This window comes from Aristolochia californica, unplaced genomic scaffold (assembly GCF_029961685.1).
Source record: "Aristolochia californica isolate CCGP_79_NKW_82.1479 unplaced genomic scaffold, dmAriCali1.0.hap1 SCAF_13, whole genome shotgun sequence".
NCBI lineage: Eukaryota > Viridiplantae > Streptophyta > Magnoliopsida > Piperales > Aristolochiaceae > Aristolochia > Aristolochia californica.
Genome location: NW_027181804.1, coordinates 6,430,476 through 6,451,469, shown reverse-complemented (window position 1 = coordinate 6,451,469; position 20,994 = coordinate 6,430,476). Strand labels below are relative to the sequence as shown.

General features: G+C 34.4%; 2 protein-coding genes across 2 annotated transcripts; one reads left to right on the top strand and one right to left on the bottom strand.

The window, feature by feature from the left end:
* The first annotated feature begins 8,995 nt into the window (after positions 1–8,995).
* LOC137948731 (DET1- and DDB1-associated protein 1-like) lies at positions 8,996–14,720 on the top strand. Its single transcript, XM_068794886.1, has 4 exons — positions 8,996–9,245; positions 13,575–13,635; positions 14,238–14,299; positions 14,438–14,720. Exons 1-4 carry the CDS (start codon positions 9,162–9,164, stop codon positions 14,525–14,527), a joined length of 297 nt encoding a protein of 98 aa, XP_068650987.1. The 5' UTR covers positions 8,996–9,161; the 3' UTR covers positions 14,528–14,720.
* A 759-nt stretch (positions 14,721–15,479) lies between these two features.
* Positions 15,480–17,641, bottom strand: LOC137948049 (small ribosomal subunit protein eS10z-like). Its single transcript, XM_068793971.1, has 5 exons — positions 17,583–17,641; positions 17,442–17,490; positions 17,072–17,351; positions 16,827–16,968; positions 15,480–15,748 (listed from the first exon to the last, which is right to left on the bottom strand). Exons 1-5 carry the CDS (start codon positions 17,583–17,585, stop codon positions 15,671–15,673), a joined length of 552 nt encoding a protein of 183 aa, XP_068650072.1. The 5' UTR covers positions 17,586–17,641; the 3' UTR covers positions 15,480–15,670.
* Between the last annotated feature and the right edge of the window lie 3,353 nt (positions 17,642–20,994).

Sequence of the window (20,994 nt, the reverse complement as noted above, 5' to 3'; positions counted from 1 at the left end):
AAAAAAATAAATTATTTATTTATTTATTATATTAATTACTTTTATTATTACTTTAAATTAGTGATTTAAGAATGATAATTAAACTAATATTAAAGTAAGCATATGATAAAAATTAATTAATTATTTTATTTTATAATTGATAAATATAATATTTTTTATTTTTGGAAATATATTAGTAATTTATACTACATAAAAATCTATATTATGTTATTAATAAAATAATATATTTATTTATTTTTTATATTCATTATTTTTATTACTATATTAAATTAGTGATTTAAGAGTGGCAATTAAAATATTATTAAAGCAAGCATTTGATCAAGTTTTTTTGTTTAATTATTCTATTTTTTATAATTAATTAAACTAATGATTTTTTATTTTGTAGAAATATATTTTTAATTTATACTACGTAAAAATTTGTCTTATGTTATTAATAAAATACTATATTTATTTATTTGTTATATTAATTATTTTTATTACTTAGTGATTTAAGAGTGATAATTAAAATATTGTTAAAGTAAGTATTTTTGTTTAATTATTCTATTTTTTATAATTAATCAAACTAATGATTTTTTATTTTGTGGGAATAAATTATTAGTTTATACTACGTAAAAATCTATCTTATGTTATTAATAAAATAATTTATTTATTATATTAATTATATCTTTTACTACAATAAATTAGTGATTTAAGAGTGATAATTAAACTACTAATAAAGTAAGCATTTGATCAAGTATTTTTGTTTAATTTTTTATAATTAATTAAACTAATAAATTATAATTTTGTGGAAATATATTATTAATTTATATTACGTAAAATTTTATCTTATGTTATTAATAAGATATTATATTTATTATAATTATTTTTTTACTTTTTATTTATCTAAATTTTAATAATTAATTAGTGCACAAATTAATTTTCACATGTAATTATTGTATTTATTTAGACTAAACTGCAATCTATCTTAATTTATTAATAAAATATCTTATTTAAATAATTAATATATTAATATATTTTAATAATACATTAAATTATTTATTAGGATAGTAACCATGTTTGTTTAGGTTAATTATTTGTTTGGGTATATTATAAAAAGTAACTCATTATCTTGTTTACACTATATTTTTCATTTTAGACATTAACACAGGAAAGTACATCTACCGCACTAACACCAACAAGCGATTCACTTTCACTTATACTAGGTATGTGCACTATGAAGCAATTAATAGGACTATATTTGGGAGTTATCCTTAATACTTTGGATAGACCTTGTCTTTTTTATGGATTGTTTGACCTTATTGTCATTTTTCAATAGTGATTAAATCATTTTTAATTTTTAAATATTAAATTTTTAGATGTAATTTTTTCAACTTAATTGATAAAATATGCTAAAATTAATGGTAGAATAATTATTTTAAAATTTAATTAAATTAATTAAAATACTATTAATAGAAATAACTGCCAACTTGTTTCCTCTTTTTGTCTCTCTAAATATATGCTTAAAATATGTTAAAAATAGAAATCTTAGGCTTTGCTTTGCCCTCCATGAGGGGCTTTGTGAAGAAAACAAAAAGAGGGGGTGACCTCCCTTTTATTTTCTCAATAGCTATTTTTAAATTTTATTATTTAAATAAATATTAACTATTAGGATAATTCAGTTATTGCCTTCCATTAATGTGTATTAATGGTGATGTCATACCTGTCCATTAAATTTTAGTTATAGGTGGTACTAGACAAATGACATCATAGTAGTTACAATTCAGAGTGCAATATGATTAAGGGTTATAGGAAGTTAATCTCAAATATGTTCCATAGCCAATCCATTGATTCAACAACTTGCCAGGGCCACAAGCCTGCCACTTAACTTCCTATAAGAACTTGGTAAGTATGTGCCAGCATACTTTCCACAACAAAATTGATGAGAGATTTGACCACAGCATTGGCATTCAAACATCCTACTTCTTAAGAAAGATTTTCTCCCCTTTATGCAACCACTAGGGAGACCCACCACCATAGAAGCCAAACAAAAGAAATCTGAAACCTGAAACCTGGCTGCATCCTTCACTGCTTTCAAGTATCATGTCAAATTCTTATAGAGAAACTTAGATTCAAGGAATGTAGGTCATCCTCCTTCAACCCGTCATCTTAGTTAACTAGAAAATAGAGAACAAAAATCAAACCAACCCTCCAAACAAGAGGTTTAGTAGACTCTCAGGGATTAAAAGAAGGAACAACAACAAGCAAAAATAGAGAAATAGATAAACAAGAGGAGTCATTCATCTCCATGCTATCTCGCACTCAGGATGAGAATTAGGATTTGGTATCTTCCTCTTTTTTGTTTCCTATCTGTTAGCACGTTGAGTGAGCTCCTTGAAGTTTATGTATTTGGAGTGTGTAATTTTCTTGTTCATGTTAAAGATCTTCTTCGTAAGTTGTGGGACGTAAGGCCCTGTGTAGATTTCACCAACAATGTAGAACTCATGAGATTTGAATAGAGGGAATCTCTTTAACTAGCAAAAAAAAATCTTCAACTATCATAGGCAGTGAATTTACAAACAAGACATTGGAATGAAAATTTGTAGTTTAGAAGCTATGTACTCTTTTGGTACTTGCAAAATTGACAAAGAGCAACTATTCCAGGGGATGGTGAGCCTTCTCGACACCTCTAGTGGTTAGTCGATTTCCCTAGTTGCTTGAGTAGCTAACCGCTTCCTAGGAGCCTTTAAGGGTTGGCCTTTGCTAATATGGTGGAGTTAGAGGAGATTTTGTCGTGTGGTTGGGTGTTTGCATGGGGAGCTGTTATTGCTATTGAATAGGAAATCAAAGAGATGGCCACCGATTTCTACATAGTTGATAACAATTTATTCTAAAATTATGACACATCTTTGGAATTGAAGTTAGAAAAAAACTTGTGGTTTCTTCTTCGTTGAAGAACTATTAGGGTCATACTTGACACGTGAATCATCAACTCATGAAGCCATCTTTAGTGCTTGTATAAGGAATCCACAAAGAGCTAAGCTTGATGGCCACATGCATCAACACAACATAACGAGACTAACTAGGGTAGGTGTTGGGACAAAACATAAGGGAAATATAATGGAAACATAGAATAACTTAACATTTGTTGAAAAGCAAATATGGAAGAGTCTTACATGACTCTCATAATAAGAAGTCTTACAGAGCCAAAATTATTATGGAAAAAGGTCTCACAGAAGAGTTTCAATTTAAAGGTGTTTTAGTTATGTTAGTCTTCTATTTATGTTGAGTTATTTAATTATTCTAAAACTTATCTTTAAGTGTTGGAGTTTGGGTATAATTGAGATAAGGATAGTTTAATTATAATTAGACTCTACTACTTTCCTCTATTATAAATAGGGGTTCTGTTATGGTCCCAGGGTTAAGTACCTATGTCTTCCGCTCCTAACAGACCGGTCTTTTGGGTAGTATTGGCTAGGTACCTAACATTTGGTATCAGAGCAGGCGCTACGTCCCGTGTTCGAGTCCCCGCATGCGCAGGAGGACCGTACGCCCTTGGCGTTGGGCCGTAAGGGATTATGGGATCCTGACCCGACTCTCGTTGTTGTGTTATTGCAGCCGTGGTCGTCGACTCGGGCGGGCGGGGTGTATTGTTATGGTCCTGGGGTTAAGTACCTATGTTTTCCGCTTCTAACAGACCGATCTTTTGGGTAATATTGGCTAGTTACCTAATAAGTTCATGTACTCTGATTACATCAAGTCAATAAAAGTTTTTTCTCTTTTCTATAAATTCAACAACATTGTAAGAAAAAAAAAGGAAAATGAAAGACAAATATAGGACTAAAGAATAGAAGAAAACATTGTCTCTATGGGTTGACCAAGTCAACTCACAATACCTGCCTCTGATACCATGTTAAATTTCAAGAGAAGAAAAATAATCCACTTACTTGATTCTTAACTGAGTGCAATGAGTCTCTATTTATAATAAAGGAAATAAATAGAATCAAATTACAATTAAACTACCTTGTCCTAGTCACACCCAAGTCTAACTCCTAAAGATAAGTCCTTGAATAATTAACCAACTGAACATAAATAAAAAACTAAAATAACTAAAATTCATCTAAATTGAAACACTTTTGTGAGACTTCCTCCCATGAGACTTTTGTAACATAAGGTCAAGTTCAAATCACTCTATGTTTATTCTTAAGAGGAAATCGAGAATTGTAATCTTGATTGTATATGTCGATAGCATTTTGATATTAGGTAATAATAATCAAGGCATTTTAGTAGCAAAAGAATAATAAACAACAGTCTGAGATAAAGGACTTGGGGAGTTTGAGATAAAGGACTTGGGGAAATCCATTCTTGAAGAATTTGACTTGCTAATCAAAGACCTTGTGTCAATGACATATGACAATCAAACAACTGTTTACATTGCTAGATATCCAATCTTTCATGAGAGTACCAGACACATTGAAGTAGACTACCACATCATTAGAGATGTAGTTATGCATGAGCTGATATCTACACCTCATGTGAGAACAAACAACTAATTAGCTAGGGGAGATATTTCTTTAGTGTGAGAAAGTAAATAGTGCAGTACCTTTTCTTTAATTTAGTTTTATAATACATCATGTACTCATCCCTCAAAGGGTATTCTTGTCTTTCTACATGAGATGTAACTCAAGACCCTAATGAATAAAATGATGGGCGTGAGGGAGAAGAAGATACTCAATTTTTCTTCCCTTTTTCATTTCACAACCTCTTCTTCTTATTCTCTCTATTCCTTCAAACCCTAACTTCCAAATTATGTCTTTTTTCTTTTCTCCTTGTTCTCTTTCACAAATTAATAAATCTACCTCTCAATAAACAAATCTTGGAGTACAATTGTCAAATTAAATCAATAGTTTTAGTTGAAGCAACAAAACTAGAACTAGAGGCACCTATAGATGTAGAAGCTAGTGCATAAAAAATATTCACTTGTGCTCCTTTCTTTTGCCTCCATTTTTCTCTTTAGCAAATGATTATTTCAAATTTGGATATTTTACCCAAGAAAACTTCTCACCATGGTCTTTCTTCCCATAATGTGTACATGGCTTTAGATGTTCTCTTTTATCTTGCATAGAGACAAGAGCAAAATTCTCCGGAGTGAAATTAGTAGGCTCTAATTTTAATATCATTTTCTACCTAGCTTCCTCACTCTCTATCATTGAGTAAGAAAAAACATATATGGAAGGAGATCTTAACCAAGAATTCTACTCTTCATGGTTTCAAAATTTTAATTTAAACCAGCCAAAAATCGATAGACTTTTTGGTTCTTAAGCATCCCAAGATATAACTTCCTATCTTCTAAACACTTTTGCTCTACGAATGTATATTGGTATATTGGTCATATTCAATCCAAAAACCTTGAAGTTTAGAATAATAACCACAAATTATCTTCCTACCCATTCAAGGTTCTCAAGATCATTGTTAATTTTATAAGTCCTTGCATGATTCCTCCTCTTAGAATATGCAATGGCCAGAAATGTCGGCATCTCTTTGCTAGTATAACAAAAAAGTATAGTCTTTCTAATGCAAGCACTAACAAAGTTAAGTGTTCAAGCCATAAGTTGGCTATTTTCTTGATCTCACATATCAAACATTGAACTCAATGGTGCCAAATTTATTTCCTATACCAAAAATGTATTCTTCCTTGTCGCAAAAATAAAATTAGATAAAATTAGTTCATTCAAGGTATTTTGGGTAATCCGGTTTTATAGAAGTAATCCAACTAGTTAGATGATCTTGACCCTTATTCTTAAAAACTATTTGAAAAAGATAAGCTATTTTCTTGAGCCACCCCTCTAGTTTTAGTGTCTGAGGCCACAATTCACAAGAAATAACAACAAATTTTGCTCTAAAAAATCAAGTCTAATAACCAAGATTGAGTCAAGTAACTCAATCAACCAATTCACACACACGTTCAAAAATTTATCATAAGCTTTACTAGCTACTCTGCACATTAAAGTTGAATTAATAAGCTTCAATTTTGAACTTCTCAAACATGTAACAGAATAATAACGTCCAATAAACATTCAACACATGCTAAAAAATTGTAGTGAACATGATAATCTCGATAGAAGAAAAAGAAGAAGATTCAAATCTAAAGTTCTACCAAGCACCAAGAATTAAAGCTCTATAAAAGACAGATTGTTGTCTATACATCATAAGCTAGATAAACCTTAAAACCTATCCCTTAAATAACCTATCAAAGGAAGGATGAAAAAAAAAGAGTGAGAAGCTTTTTCTTTTTGTCTCCCTACTAGTAGTTTACATGAGCAAACTTTTTATCACCTGTGGTCTTCTTTGTATTCCAAATACCGAAAGATAAAAGAAGAGAAAATAAAACCTTCATTGATTCTCCTCTCTTACTCTACTTCTCTTATACCATGAACAAATATGAACTATAATTTAAGTAAAGAATACAATAAAAATGCAGAAGAAGGAACACAAGAACTAGGAGAAAGAAAAAACTCCTATTAAATTGATTGATTACAAGACTAGAAAAGCTCCTTATTTATGGATGAGAGACTAGAGAAATTTCTATAAAGAAAATTTCTATGTGGGACTAATACTAGACCTCCCCTATCTTACAAGAGAATTTAAACTTGTAAGAGAAGCTAAGTTTGAGTCCTCGTCCCTATAAAATAGGAAGGAGTACATCCCTTAAAAGATAGGAGTTGAGGCACCACCTCCTCCCCTATTTTCTAGGAGCAATTCCTTTTAATTACATCACTGGCAACTCTTCCTTTTTTTTTTTCATGAGAATGCCACTCAAATTACATGAGGAAGAAATAAAAATAATACATGTCTTCAATATGCCAAGTTCTAAAACTATTTGAGGTAGAACAACATTCTTCAATAGTGTTTTTGGCCCTATACTCTTGAACAATATGGAGAAGTAGAGCAAAAACAGTACGACATTATGGAGATTGGTCTAGCAACAATGTCTACCTTAATTTTTGTGGACTGAAGTTTATTATACGACCACCCATACCATAAAAAGATTGTCATCCACTTCATTGCAAAACCAGACCCTTAATGAGTTATAATATGGAGAACCACCTTTGTATGGTCATCAACAATTTTTTTGGGTAATCACATATTCTCCACACTCTTTCTAGGCATTGGGATAAAATTTTCCCTAGGACACTTCCATGCACTTTTGGTTGCTATTATGATGTTTTTAGGGAAATGTTATGAAAAGAGTCTTAGATGGATCCATATTTCCGGACCTATTTCATTTGGTGAAATTTCGATTATTACTAACAACTTGATTTGGATTAATAGCTTTCACAGTATACACATGCATCTATTTTGCTCTTGACAATGACTAATGTCCCAAAAAATAGTCATCTCACATGCTCTTTGAACAAAACTAGGATGTGATCTACTACTACTACTTTAGAGATAAAAAAATCAGTAGAACATCTATACCTTGACTCCAATGTTTGCTCCTAGCGGTCTTGGCTTTCTAATTTTGAGGTGTGCACCTATCGTTCCTCAAGTATCCAAAGCATCCAACAAGTATCCATCATCTCAGCATATCACCAATCTTACAGTTCCCATTTTTCTTGCAATTGTCATAAAAATCACTAAGTTAAATCACCTATGAAAAAATCATTAATAATGGCAAGTGGATGGAGGCAATGACTAATGAGATCTCAACTATGCATGTTAGTGACACATGGGAACTAGTAGTGTCCCATTGATACTAATGTGGTAGGCCACGAGTAGGTATACAAAGTCAAATATCGTTCCAATGAAAGTGTCGAGAGGTAGGAAGCACGAGTAGTTACTAGAGACTTTACACACTAGTACTGTATTTACAATGATAAAACTTTTAATGCTAAGATCAAAATTATTATATCAGGTATCATAGTGACCCTTGGAGTCATTTTTATTGGTCTTTGGAAATGTCAAGAATGTCGGTTGACATAGGGACTTGTTGGAGGCAATTTACATGGATCAACCTTTTGATCTTGAGCAAAAGGATAGAACACAATACGACTATTGTTTTAAAAAAGCCATTTATGGTCTTAAGCAAGCATCTCACTATTGGTGTTAGAAAGTTCATGATGTTCTACGTAGTTATACTTTTTGAACATTGAAGTTTTTCATGCTTTATTTGTTCACATGGGGTCTGTATTAACATTTGACACTCGCTTATATGGGCAACATGATTATTGTTAGATTCTGGGGTTTCGAGAAAGAAGAAGGATAGAAAAGAGTGTGTGAGAGAGCTAGAGTGAGAGAGAGGCACAAAGAGTAGCAAGAGTTGTCCAAACAAAGGGAACAAATAGAGTGGATCTTCTCTTTTCCTTTTATCATTATATTACAAGCCTTTTGTTACATATTATAGTATTGCCCTTGTACATCATAACTTAAAAGGAGAAAAGCCGACACATGAAATGGTTCATAAAAAAAAAATTGATCAACTAAAATAAAGTATTCAGAACTCTCCTTCAAGTTGGGATATAAATCAAAGACACTCAACTTGGAACAAACATAATAGAGGAGTCCTAATGCCACAACTTTAATGAAGATGTCCACAAGTTGATTTTTGGAGGAAACATATTCACTGACAATAATGTAGCCAACATTTTCTTCACAAAGTGACACATGACCTCTATGTTTTTTATTCACTCATGAAGTATTTGGTTAGTGGAAATGTGAATGACTATTTGATTGTCACAATTCTTTTCTTTTTTTTTTCTTTTCTTTAATAAAAAAGTTCCGCTTAAACAAAGAATCCATGAAAATTCTTCTTCAACAGAGACAATGAGAAACTTGAAAGACGGCCATCTGTCATGCATATCGGTGATTACATGACAACATACGACTCCCACGTGTCTATGAGGACTACCCTCTATCTGGAATTTCGGTCTGCAGATTCGTTTGGGTGAGATTATACATTTTTAGTCTGTAAACCTGATTATGTGTTATCTCGCTAGCGAGTGGCCGTCTCATCAAGTACTTTTCTATTTCTTTTCCGCATCCATTTTCTTTTGTCCCCGGGGAAGCCGGTCGGAAGATGGCGGAAGACGATATCCGCTTCTGCCAATAACACCGAGCATTCCCCTTCTGATTTTTCTCTTGACTTTTCCCTTCCGATAGTTCTTCTGCTGGGTCGTCTAGTTTTCATGGGTTCTCTGCTTGGGAACTGGCCTTCACACGATCCACACAATTTCAGCCAATTGCGGCCTTCTGATCCTGCTCATCCTTCCGTAAGCTGATGCTTGCATCCTTTCTGCGTGTTTCTCATTTTTTTTTATATGGATGTTTCCTTGTTTGTTTTTAATATCCATTTTGTTTGCTGAATTCAAATTTGTGTCTAGTCGCATTGAGGTTAATTTGTAAGTTTTTTGGGTTCTGTTTTATTGCTGGTTCCTGCTAATAGAAAAATACTACGCAGCGTGGTTCGTTATGTTCTCTCTTTCTACATGAGATGTATGAATGTGAAAGAACCGCATGCGCTTTTCTCTCTGTCTGGCGAATTCGTCAATGGTTTTTCCTTTTAAGTTTTCTTTTCCTCTGAAGACTTTTGATGTTTTTAGGGTACTTTTCACTTGACCCTGTTTATGCATCTACTTCTCTTATACCTTTGCCACGGGATGAGAATTAATTTTTTGTGCATTTTGTCGTGTAGATTTGAACAACTGTGCTTCATTGTTTGAAGTTTTACGTTGCTCGTCTCGTATTTTGTAGACTTATATATGTCATTTTGGATTTCCTGTGATAATATAGTGTTTGCTTTTAGATTTGAATTTTTTCATTACACTCTCTCCACTGGCACTTACAGATGAATTCTGTTATAGTTTTAATGGAAATCACTGGAAAAGGTGTTGTTGAATCTGAAGGAATATGCTCTGCTGAGCTTAGTTCCATTAGGACTAAAGATGAGTTTCAGTGATCATCTGCTTCACCAGCTACGCTGGATCATTCTGGCGGATGCTTTACTGCTTTGAAACTTAGGTTCCTATCATGACCTCTTGAACACGTTTTAAGGAATAAGTACTCTCATTTGGATTCTTTGGTAGTTTGTGGCCATCAAACAGTCTGCTGTTGTCTGTTCTTCTCCCTCTTTATTATGACACTTGGATTTAGCTACCTCTGTGTAAATCATACTCCTAATGATCCATCTATCTCTGGGTCCATCCAGTTAAAATTTTTATAGAAGCATCATACTCAAATCTCAGCTTTTCAATTGTGTGTGACTTCTATCTCAACATTGGTTTCTTATTAATGTAATACTTTAGTTCTTGAGACTTCAAGAAAGGGTAAGCATAGTGGCTTTGTGGAGTCACATAGGGCCAAAGCAGGGGGGTGCAAATGCTCCCTGTAAAATTTGAGAAATTAAAGCCTTTTTTTCCCTTTTCTTCATATTGCCTCCCCTTTCTTCATGGTTGCCTTACAATGTAGCGCCCCCCCCCCCCTTAACACACCCACAAAAAAAATTTACGGCTTTGCATAAGGTGTTATGTCTGATACATCTAAGAATTGGAGGGGAGTGTTACATTAGTATCTTCTGTGTAAGGGATCTGATGTTAAACGTAACATTTATTACACTTTGGATTTTGGGGCAGTTCTATATGGATACTTTGGCTTCATGATGGATGAAGCAAAGGTTGTATTCTCTTGAAAGGTCTAAGACTTTACATTTCTCACTGTGAAAAATGACCCACTAATTTTGTTTGGTTTGGTGAGAAAGAATTAGTACACAGTCTTCATTGTTATGAAATCACATATTTCTGTGGTTATCATTGTGGGAACTGATCACATGTTTGCCAGGCAGCCAGTTCTGATGCATAAAGAATGGCTGGTGAAGGCTTGAGGTATACCCCTTTCTGCGATTGTTCTTTGTCCTATCATTTAGTCATTTCTACAATTTTAATATCCATCTTCATGATGGTCTATTCTTCAACCTTAAAACTTTCAAATTGTTGTTAAACTTATAGCTCTGGTAGTTGGACTCACCTTTCTCATTCTTTACAAATTTAAAGTTATCATTCTGAAGAGGTTCTTGGGTCATGATCCCCCTAATGCTCATGGTATTTAAAGGTTTCTTCTCTGTATAGCCCTTCCCAGTCCTATCTATCAGGGTTGAGTATGACATGGACAAATATTTGAAACTCTGAGATGCATCAGTCCAGGGACTGGCTGAGCAGAGGGCTTGTTCTCGAGCCATCTTCCTCATCAATTCAGTTTTTGTCAACTGGCTTCACACAAGGGTCGTTTATGTAGTGTTAGCCCTCATGGTTTTCTGGTTATATAATCTTGTGTGCGTCCTCTATCAGATCTCCTTAAAACTTTCATCTACTCATGTTGATTGATGGTTTTGTACTTTGGGTTATCTGATAATTGGAGCTGCGTATGACTGTCTATGGTTGAGAGTACCTATTCAGTCAGAATGAGGTTTGTCTCCAAGGCCCCAGTTATGCAAGAATGGATCCCCCCAAAGCACAGTTTCCTAAAGTTGAATTTTGACGGTTCCTCGTTGGGCAATCCCGGGATTGCAGGTTTTGGGGAAGTTATCTCAGATCCCTTTGGCAACCAGCTTTTCTCATATGCTGGCCCGTTAGGCATTGTTGACTCCACGTCGGTTGAGCTTCAAGTGTCTTCTTAATGGGCTTCGCATTTTTCAGAGATAATTGTAGTGGCTCTTTGCATATTGAAGGAGACTCGAAGGTGGTAATTGGTTGGTGTGAGTTCGAGTATGTTTCCTCTCCCCCGTGACGCCATTGGGACTCTTTTAGGGAGATTCTCGAAATCGTTTCTCAATTTTCTTGTATTTGGTCTCACATTCCAAGATCTGCCAATTCGACAGCTGATGTGCATGCTAGGACTGGAGCAAACCTACAATCTCTTGTTGTTAGGAATTTGCTCCAATAACTTTTGTATTTTTCTTGTTTTTATATAAATATACATCTTTATCAAAAAAAAAAAGGAGTACCTATTCAGTCAAACTTTTTGGCATTTTTGATATATCTTGTGGCATATTACCAGGAAAATTTGATAATGTCAGAGTGCTGGCAGAACTCTAGCTCAGTTTCTTTCTTCCAACATTCCATCCGTTTCTGTCTACTAATTGAGCCCTGCTTAGATGCTCTGTGGAAAACTACTAAACAAACATGCTGGCAGTTTTAACTGTAGCTTTATTAGACATACCTGTGGATTTCTTAGTTTAAGCTTTTTCTTCAACATGTACCTTGGACTTTGTCTAAATTCCTCAAATGTTGCACTCAAAATTTTATTTTATCGTCCAATTATTTTTTGTTACCGGTCCAAAAGGTGAAATACAAACTACATAACCAGCTGGGGGTATACTTGCATTTTTCTAGTTTTTGCCCTTTGTGATTTCCTATCTGTGCTATTGGAAGTTGTGGAAGTTTCTGATCATTTAAACATGCATTGGAGCAAAATTGACAAGTGGTTCTCTTTATCTTGATGTTGGTTGGTAAGATGTTTATCATTGTACAGTTGTTACTCTACCTCCCAGGCAATTTTCTGAGAGTGAGGAAAGTTGTTGTGGGAGAATAATCCCACATTATTTTAATCTTGGAAAGAACCTTTCTTATTAGTTGGAAGAGGTCTTCTTACTTCAGTTAGTAATTGTGGGAGGAACCAACCCAACTTCCATATGGTATCAGAGTGAATCCAAGCTTGTCTGTTTCTGTTTGGTGGTCCATGTGCATGTTCTCTGTGGCCTTTGTGTATATTTTTTCCATATGTTAGTGCAAGTTGCTTGCTTAGATCTGGATATGAGGCAGAGTGTTGTTGTATATGGGAGGTTTCTGTTGCTATCTCAATCTTGATGGTACTCTTCCTTTTCCTTCTTTCACCAATCACAACTATACCAGGCAACTAAACAACTCATAAAGGATTTAGAAATTATTCCCAATTCACTAATTTCCAGAAATGCATATTCAATGCTTCTTCATGGGTCAGAGGCCTTGCTGCAAGCAAACCACTGACATGTACATAATTTGCTGGCAATATCATTGATGCCACCTCAGATGGTGTTCCAAGGCGGCTAGGTCTCCTTGGGGTTATTGGCAAGCTTTTGTATACCAAGGTCAGCCAATCAATTGGTTGATTTTCTTGCTAAGCAAGGGGTGTCCTTTTATCTTGTTTTAACAGGACCTGTTCGTAATTTAGTTCTCTTGCCTTTTGGGTTTGGAGTAAAATCAACATCTTAGTTGCTGCCCACCTCTAACGTGCTGTCATCACTTTGAGTGGGAGGCAGCATCTCCAGTTCTTGTATCCTTTGTAAGTTTTTGGAAAAAAGTTATGTTGATCCACCACTAAGCTAGCATTTATTTATCTGAGGTTATTGAGTATGCATGTGTAGGAATATTTTTTTTACTACTAACTAATATTTTATTTTAATTTTTTAATATGGTAAAGTAGGACAATTGAAGTTCATCTGCATGCATCTTTTGTAGTGTACCTTTCCCTTTCAAGTACTTAGACATTAAAAGTATCTACACATAAAAAAGTATCAAGAAACAGATTTCTTTGACTTTCTCATAGCTCAAGTTATGTTTGATTTGCAGAAACTAACTCCAACAACATATCATCCTACTCATAATCGGACTGTGCCACCACCGAATCAAGGTATTCATTGTGCTGCTTATATCGTGTATAATTTGAATGATCATGCAACTAGATTTTGCTTATCACGAAAATTATTTGGTGTAATGATCTGCTTCATTGAGATGTCTTTTATTTTCATACCGCCCTTCCACTCATGACACATTTGATACCGTTATCGTACTTTTTATGGGTTTAATTGTGGAAGTCCTAGAGTAGATAAACAATGTGATAAAGCAAGTTTTCCCATGTTAGAATTTTAAGTTTTGAGGCATAGTGCTAGAATTAGTTTCACCAATTTCTGTTCTGGTTTTGTTGTGGAAATAAGATCTGGTCGCAGTTAGCAGAGGATGACATCTATCTGTTTTCTTTGAGGCTTTCTAGGCAACATGTTGCCACTAATCAACTAATACTCTGCTCGCTAACCTATGGCCAATTACAAAGTGAACTTACTAATCGTGTAACAGCTGTGCTATGATCCAGCCTAATGTGGGACTGTTTGAAGGTCTAGCTGCCACATAGATATAACTTTGTTTTTAAAGCTAAAGTTAGATAAATATGGTTGCTGTCACTTTTTTCCTGTGTTGACAAAACCACTTTCTGATGATTCTTCTGGGATATTGCAGTAATTTCAACTGAAGCAACTAATATTCTCCTTAGACATATCTATCAGGGGACAGAAGGGAAGGTCAGTTTCTTTGAAACACATCAGACTTCTCAGTGTGTTCTCCTTTTTAAATTTTTTTTTAAAAAGAATAGTGTCTGTATTTTTTAGTTTTTTTTTGCTTCGGGTGCTCACTGGATTATCTTCTCGTTCTCTTGGCAGTTGAGACCAAAGAGAGCAGCCTCAGAGCATCTAACGCCAGAGCACGGATTTAAGCAGCCCCGGGGTTGTCCAGGTGATGATTCCAACTGAGGGATTCCATATTCCCATGCAAAATGACCAAATTCTCCTCAACCATGAAGCTGTTTTCATCTGTAAGTGCAGTGTGTATTTAAAAGTCTTGAGGTTTTTACCATGGTCCTGGTTAAGTTAGATGTTTAGTTCATATGTTAAAATACTTTTAAATACAATAAAATTAGGGGAGGAACATCCCCATTGCAGTCGAGTGATCGAGTGATTTTGTTTGCGTTGGCCCATGGTTGAATAATCTGGGATTCTGAGTTTGATCGCTTGAAACGCAGTGCTCTTGAGAAATCTGGGATTCACATCATACTCGTCATATTACCCGTTAATCAACTTAATTTCGCAGTGTGAAAAAAGGTAATATTACACTGGTTCAACTGCATAACGTCTCAGAGTGCACAAGCGCACACTCAGATGAATGAATGGATTTTCCTTAAAAAATAGATTAACTTGGTATGAAAGCCCTCTTTCTCTCAACAATTAGTCACTGACAAATCCTGTTATATATATGGCCAATCTCCATCCTTTTTGGCAGGACGGCATTTGTTGGTGAACGGTGGGCATTGTATCTAACATAGTTGTGAAGAGAAATGGAGCTAACCACCCCTATATAGAATCTAATATGGTATGTCGTTTGAGTTGTTGTTTCTCTGGAAAGGTTAACAGAGATATGCATCAACTTCAATTCTTTGGATCAAAGCTACATATTGTCTTGTTTATTCTGCAATGAATTCTCATCCATTTTTATGTTTTAAGTGAGAGCTTATTTCTATTGTTTAATGTGTTTCTCAAACACTCCTTTCAGAAAACTTGTAAGAAAATTTATACCTAATTTCCAAATACAAGTTAAAACTTGATGAAGACGTTATTGCAGTTGGGGTTTGGCCAATGGCCAGTCCAATTTAGAGCATTCCTTGAATAATGTTCAGAAAAAGTCCAGCAGGAAGACAAGAAAACGAGAGAAGGGAAAGAACAATAAACAACAGGTAATTCAAGAATGGAACTGATGTCTCTTAAAATTGTTGGCCAAGTACATTTCAACTAAAAAGGCTCATTATAAACCGAACTGAAAACGAGTCTTGGCTCACATGTCAAAACTTCTGAACTATGTAACCTAACAACAAAAAATAACAGGTTTAAACAAATATCAATTTAAGACGGACTGGAGCTCGCCGGACCTGCACCAAAACCGCCACCACCACGACCAAATCCAGGTCTTCCACCAGGACCCTACAATAAAGGACAAAATTGATACTCAGAGAGGAATTCAAACAGAACAAATGCTGGGTAAGTTCATAAAAATAAATCGGATGTCCACAAAACTAAAAAGTTCAGAATGCACCTTGCCGCATGGAACAATATGACATATAAAATATGTAACAAATCACTGGCTAATGGGCAGGAAAGAGTAGCATCAATCAACAGGCAAGTCTAGTTTACAACCACCACCAAGAGGAGGCTACTAGATACTAACATATCAGATATCCGACTTTTCTAGATATAAAAGATACGAAACAATATAACAGTGAGAGCAAAATTTAAAAAGCTGACGAATCCCAGAAAGCTTTTAACAGTGTTGGAGTTTAAAATATGGTGTGCTCTACTTGATAAACCCATGCACACACCAAAATTTAGAATGAATATCGACATTTTGCAACATATTAGCAGAAGCAAAAGCAGTAGCAGTAGCAGAATGATCACAACGCTGGAACTATATCAGCTGATAAAAATCATGAAGTAACTAGATTGCAAGGAAATAAACACCATCCCATCATACAAGCACAAGCTCTCAAACAGAAAGAATAGATCTGAACTTCAGATACTTATGTACCACCACTAATAGCAATTTATTTTTTCTTTTTCTACAATATTTACTAACAGCTTACCTGACGAGGGTACCCCATACAATGTATCAGCATGTGTCACAAGATAACATACATGTTTTTGAAACATTAGTTTCACAAACACACCCAGAGGATGACACATGCATAAAGGCAAATATGAGGATAGCAGTTCATAAAGGAAAACAAGTTCTCTACACCGCTTCAAAAACCCTTCTTGAACATCAATGCAGCCGTAACTGTGAATGTGCCCTCGGAATGATAGCAAGGTGACAGCCTCAATTAAATGAACGCATAATCAAGTTCAAGAAACACGTGGGCCTTTAAGTTTTATAACAAGAGCAAGACCATTACAAGGGAAAGACATGTACTATTGAAGGAAAATCTAGAAACGATAAATTAAGACAATCCTTCAGAACTATCTTCACTTCAATAATGTACAGAAAACCAGTAAGATTAAACTTTACCCTGAAAGAAGGTTGGTACTCAGGAGGAGCTCCGCCCTTTTCACCACCGAAATCGCCCAATGAACCACGAGGACCGCTACCACGGTACCCATCGCGGTCGCCTCCAAACCTTGGTCGATCTCCCTCGAAACGAGGTGGGCCTCTGATAAAAGTTAACCGATAACATCAGCACAAAAAAGAAAAATCAATGCTGTAGCAAACTGCATTTGTTTCAAATAAAGAAGCGACAAGACACAGAACTATACCGCGGGCGATCCCCAGGCGGCCCGCCAATAGACCGGCCCGGTGGCTTAACAGACTTCTTCAGTGTCGCAGGAACGATTTCAGAAGGAAGATTGAGATAGGTACGGAGGAACTCGATACCATCATTTGTGAGATACCAGTAATAATGCATCCAGGCGAATGTCTCACGCACGTACTCTTTCGATTTGAAGCTCTGCATTAACTTTATAACTTGAAGATTTGGGACATCGATATCCGGGTGCTTTGCAAGGTTGAAGTCCTTCTTCGCAAAGCAAACCCCCTCTAAAGTTCCCAGTGAAACGAAGAGTATTTGTTAAATGATCAAACCTGAAATAAGAAAGCAAAATATGCGTAAAGAACATCAGGACTGACCTTGAAAGAGGTATTTGGAAATCTCTTTGCGATTCTTCTCCGGGATGATCTGTTAACGTGGACGATTAAACACAAAGGTGTTAGAATGGAGAATCGAAAAATAATGAAGGCATTATAAGACGGAGAGGAAGAAAGACATACCATGGCTGTAACGAGAGGAGCAGAAGGCGACGGCCTGTTCCTTATCGCTCCTCTGTGGCGTCCTCGGGGAAGACCAAAAAACCCTAGTTAGAACGTATTTATATGGTTGATCAAGCATGTCGCGAGTCTCAGATCCTGGGTTTGACCCTGTAGGAACAAACTGGACCAAGAGCCGCAGCATCAGATTCGGGTATCCGAGAACAAGATCCGGATAAGGAAAAACCAGACCCGGAGGCAAAGGTCCGATACCAAACAACAAAAACAAAAAAAGTAGTTATTTTCAGTTAAACAAAAAAATCACCCGTAAATATATGTAATATTCTTAAATAAATTAATTTTGCCAATAATAATAGGATAATAAAAATTTCCCTTGGGTAATTATTAACTACATGAGAATTTTTCATAATTCTCAAGTTTATAATTAAGTTTTATATATAACTAAAATTTATTGAAATTAAATTAAAAAATAAAATATTAACATATTTACAGTAAATTATTTATTTTGAAATATTAAATTAATTCAATTATATTTATATAATAATAATTTTGATAAAAAAACTATTACTAATAGATTAACTAAAATGTAACAATGAGAAAAATTAATAATTAAGATACACATAATTTTTTTTAAATTAACCAAAACATTAGCAAAAATATATCATGGGTTAGTAGGTAGTTAATAAAAATAATAAAAAACAATAAGCTCTTGCATGAACGTAGTAGGATCTAGTCATAATTTAAGAGTCTCTAATGAGTTAACAAGGTCAAATGGTGGAGAATAAGTCAATCAAGGTGTAGACAAGAAGGGCAAACCATCAAATTGGTAACAAAAAAGTGGTGCCAACAATGGAGGGGTAAAAGAGTCAAAAATATTTTTAGAAGTTGGAAGATGGGCCCAAACCCACCTAAGGAGAGTCCACATATCCAAGTGTGTGGAAGGACTCAAGTCCACAAACCCACACAGTGATGGGATCATGGTAAATAAAGAGTTATCTCATAAAAATGACACTAATGTAATCAGTTTATGATTTATGTCTCTTATTCCCTCTTACTAAGGTGAAATGTAATCTTATAATATTAGTATTTTTAATATCTATAAATACAACTCAAAGGGGAGGGTTTGGACAAGTCCATTACCCTAAATTTCCTCCTATTTTCTCCAAATTTGCCTCTCTTTCTCTTTTCCTTCTAAAACTTTCTCTCTTCAATACTTATTCTCCTTAATATTTTTATACTGTGATCACACATCATAGAATCCTAAGTTTCAACATGGTATCAAAGCGAGCAATGATCTAAGATGTAAAAGGACAAGAAGATGGAGAAAAATATAGAGAAGAAAGGGAGGAAAAAGAAGAAGAAAAAGAAAAAGAAAAAAGTGGAGTTCCTCGTTTTTCCTCAAGTTTTTTTTCTCAAATTTCTATATTTCATTGGATGTTTCACTCTCTTGTTGTATTTTTCATATAGAAAATTATATACCATTGGAAATATATTCGAATCTAGTTTCCAACTCAAAAAGAATCGTTGAAATATTTTTCTAGAAAGAGAAACCTACATTTGAAGTACCAAAGGTAAAGTAGCAGAAAAGTTTCATGTAACAACAAAAAACTTCAACTTTTGAGTCATTTTATAACATCAAGAATAAGACTTTATATGGTGAATTATATATCAAAAGAAAATTTTGTAAGTTTATTTCCTTACCTATTCAACCTATTCTCATTCTGAGTTTTTTAGATGGAGATGTCAATCTCGGAAGAGTCAATGGTCACACTGGCCAAAGAAGAAAGAGTACTCAGTTCAGCCAAATTACAGAGTCCGAAATATATTAGTTTATTTACCTCAAAATAAATATATTTTATGAAGAAATACTTGGTTGAAGTTATACTTGGTTGAAATGTATTTAACTCTATTTTTTAGTAGGAGAAAATTTCATGTCAATCGGATATATATTTAAGGAGATATTCGTATAGGAAGAATCAAAGGTCATAATGGTATACTATTGCATGTGAAGATCCTCATTTAAGCCGAGTTTTTTACTTAAATTTTTGAGTTGTTGTTATTCATCAACAATATCAGAAAAGTATCTCATATCTACCCTTGAAAAGTTTGTGTTTGTTAATTAACAATATTTGGAAATAATCTTTAGAAGATCATCTTATTTTCATAAACTTTCCTTGATTTATTTGTCAAAGATTGCCTTGCCTAAAGATTTCAAGAAAAAAAAGGCAAGGAAAGGTGACTTCTTTGATTGCTAAGTTGGCACCAATTGAAGTAAGAAACTACCTTATTTAGAAGATTTTTCCAACCACAAATTTTGTGAGATTTTGTTGGTATTTTGAAAGATTACAAAGAATTTGATTTGCTATCCTTGCCTAAAAAAATAAGGCAAAAAAATATTAAAATATCTGGTTTGGCTTGAGTTACTTGGTTTACAATATTTGAGGTAGTAAAGTTGTTGATACTAACCTTCTTTTACTTGATCATACAAGAGATGTATTAGCACTTGAGCTTGCAAAATATTTGTTGACTTTAAGCTGGGATCATTGACATTATCTCCCAGCTTAAGGAGGAGAATAGAAAGAGAAGTATGAAGGATGAGCACATTGGAGATTTTTTGATTTATTGATTATCCAACAATACTTGGTTCAACTTATTCATGACATTCTATTATTCTGTTTGACTCACTCACTCACTGTCAAAGCTACTATATGTTATATGCTATCCACTACCATTTTGATTTCAGCTTGATTATTAAAATGGATTGTTACATTGGATTATCCCCAGCTTATTACTTGGTGTATAACTTCCTTATTCAAGGATGGACTTGTTGTAGATTATCTTATGTATCTTTATCGCTCTTAAGGACTTTTACTACCTCCTGGTTATCCGTTGCTATATAACTGCCAATTTGGTACATGTTATTTGGGCCTATGCCCATTTCAGTTCTTGCTGTTGTGTGTCTCTGATTGAGACAACATAATTGAAGGACTTCTCGGTTGCTGATTATTGTCAGCATTGGTTATTCTGAGGAAGAAGAAAGCACATGGTGGCTCTAGAATATTATCTTCTAATGAATACCCTTTAACCCCCTTATTTGGCATTTCACTCCTACCATTTGAGAGTCGTGGAGGGACATCGTGATGGTGGAGTTTATTAGTACACTTCTGAGCAATGCCTATAGACCCACTACTTATAGAGGATATGAGTGTGCCCAACATCTAACGTGAGTCAAGTCTATTATTCACCCAAGAAATATTTTTTTTAGTTACCCTGAGAAAGTGGTAGACTTTGTGGCCCACAGTAGGGCTACTTTTTTGCCTGTGAAATTGAGTAGAGAATTTTTTTTACTATGATTATTTGACTAGAGTATGGAGCGATGTCTTACGGTTAGAAGTGATTTTACTCTCTTTTATAT

Coding starts and splice junctions, on each gene's coding strand:
- LOC137948049 (XM_068793971.1), bottom strand. Junction 16,969..17,071: donor CCGCCTGGGGATCGCCCGCG/GTATAGTTCTGT, acceptor AACTTTTATCAG/AGGCCCACCTCGTTTCGAGG. Junction 15,749..16,826: donor AGTACCAACCTTCTTTCAGG/GTAAAGTTTAAT, acceptor CCTTTATTGTAG/GGTCCTGGTGGAAGACCTGG.
- LOC137948731 (XM_068794886.1), top strand. CDS start 9,162: ATGGGTTCTCTGCTTGGGAACTGGCCTTCACACGATCCACACAATTTC. Junction 9,246..13,574: donor CTGATCCTGCTCATCCTTCC/GTAAGCTGATGC, acceptor TTTGATTTGCAG/AAACTAACTCCAACAACATA. Junction 14,300..14,437: donor ATCAGGGGACAGAAGGGAAG/GTCAGTTTCTTT, acceptor TTCTCTTGGCAG/TTGAGACCAAAGAGAGCAGC.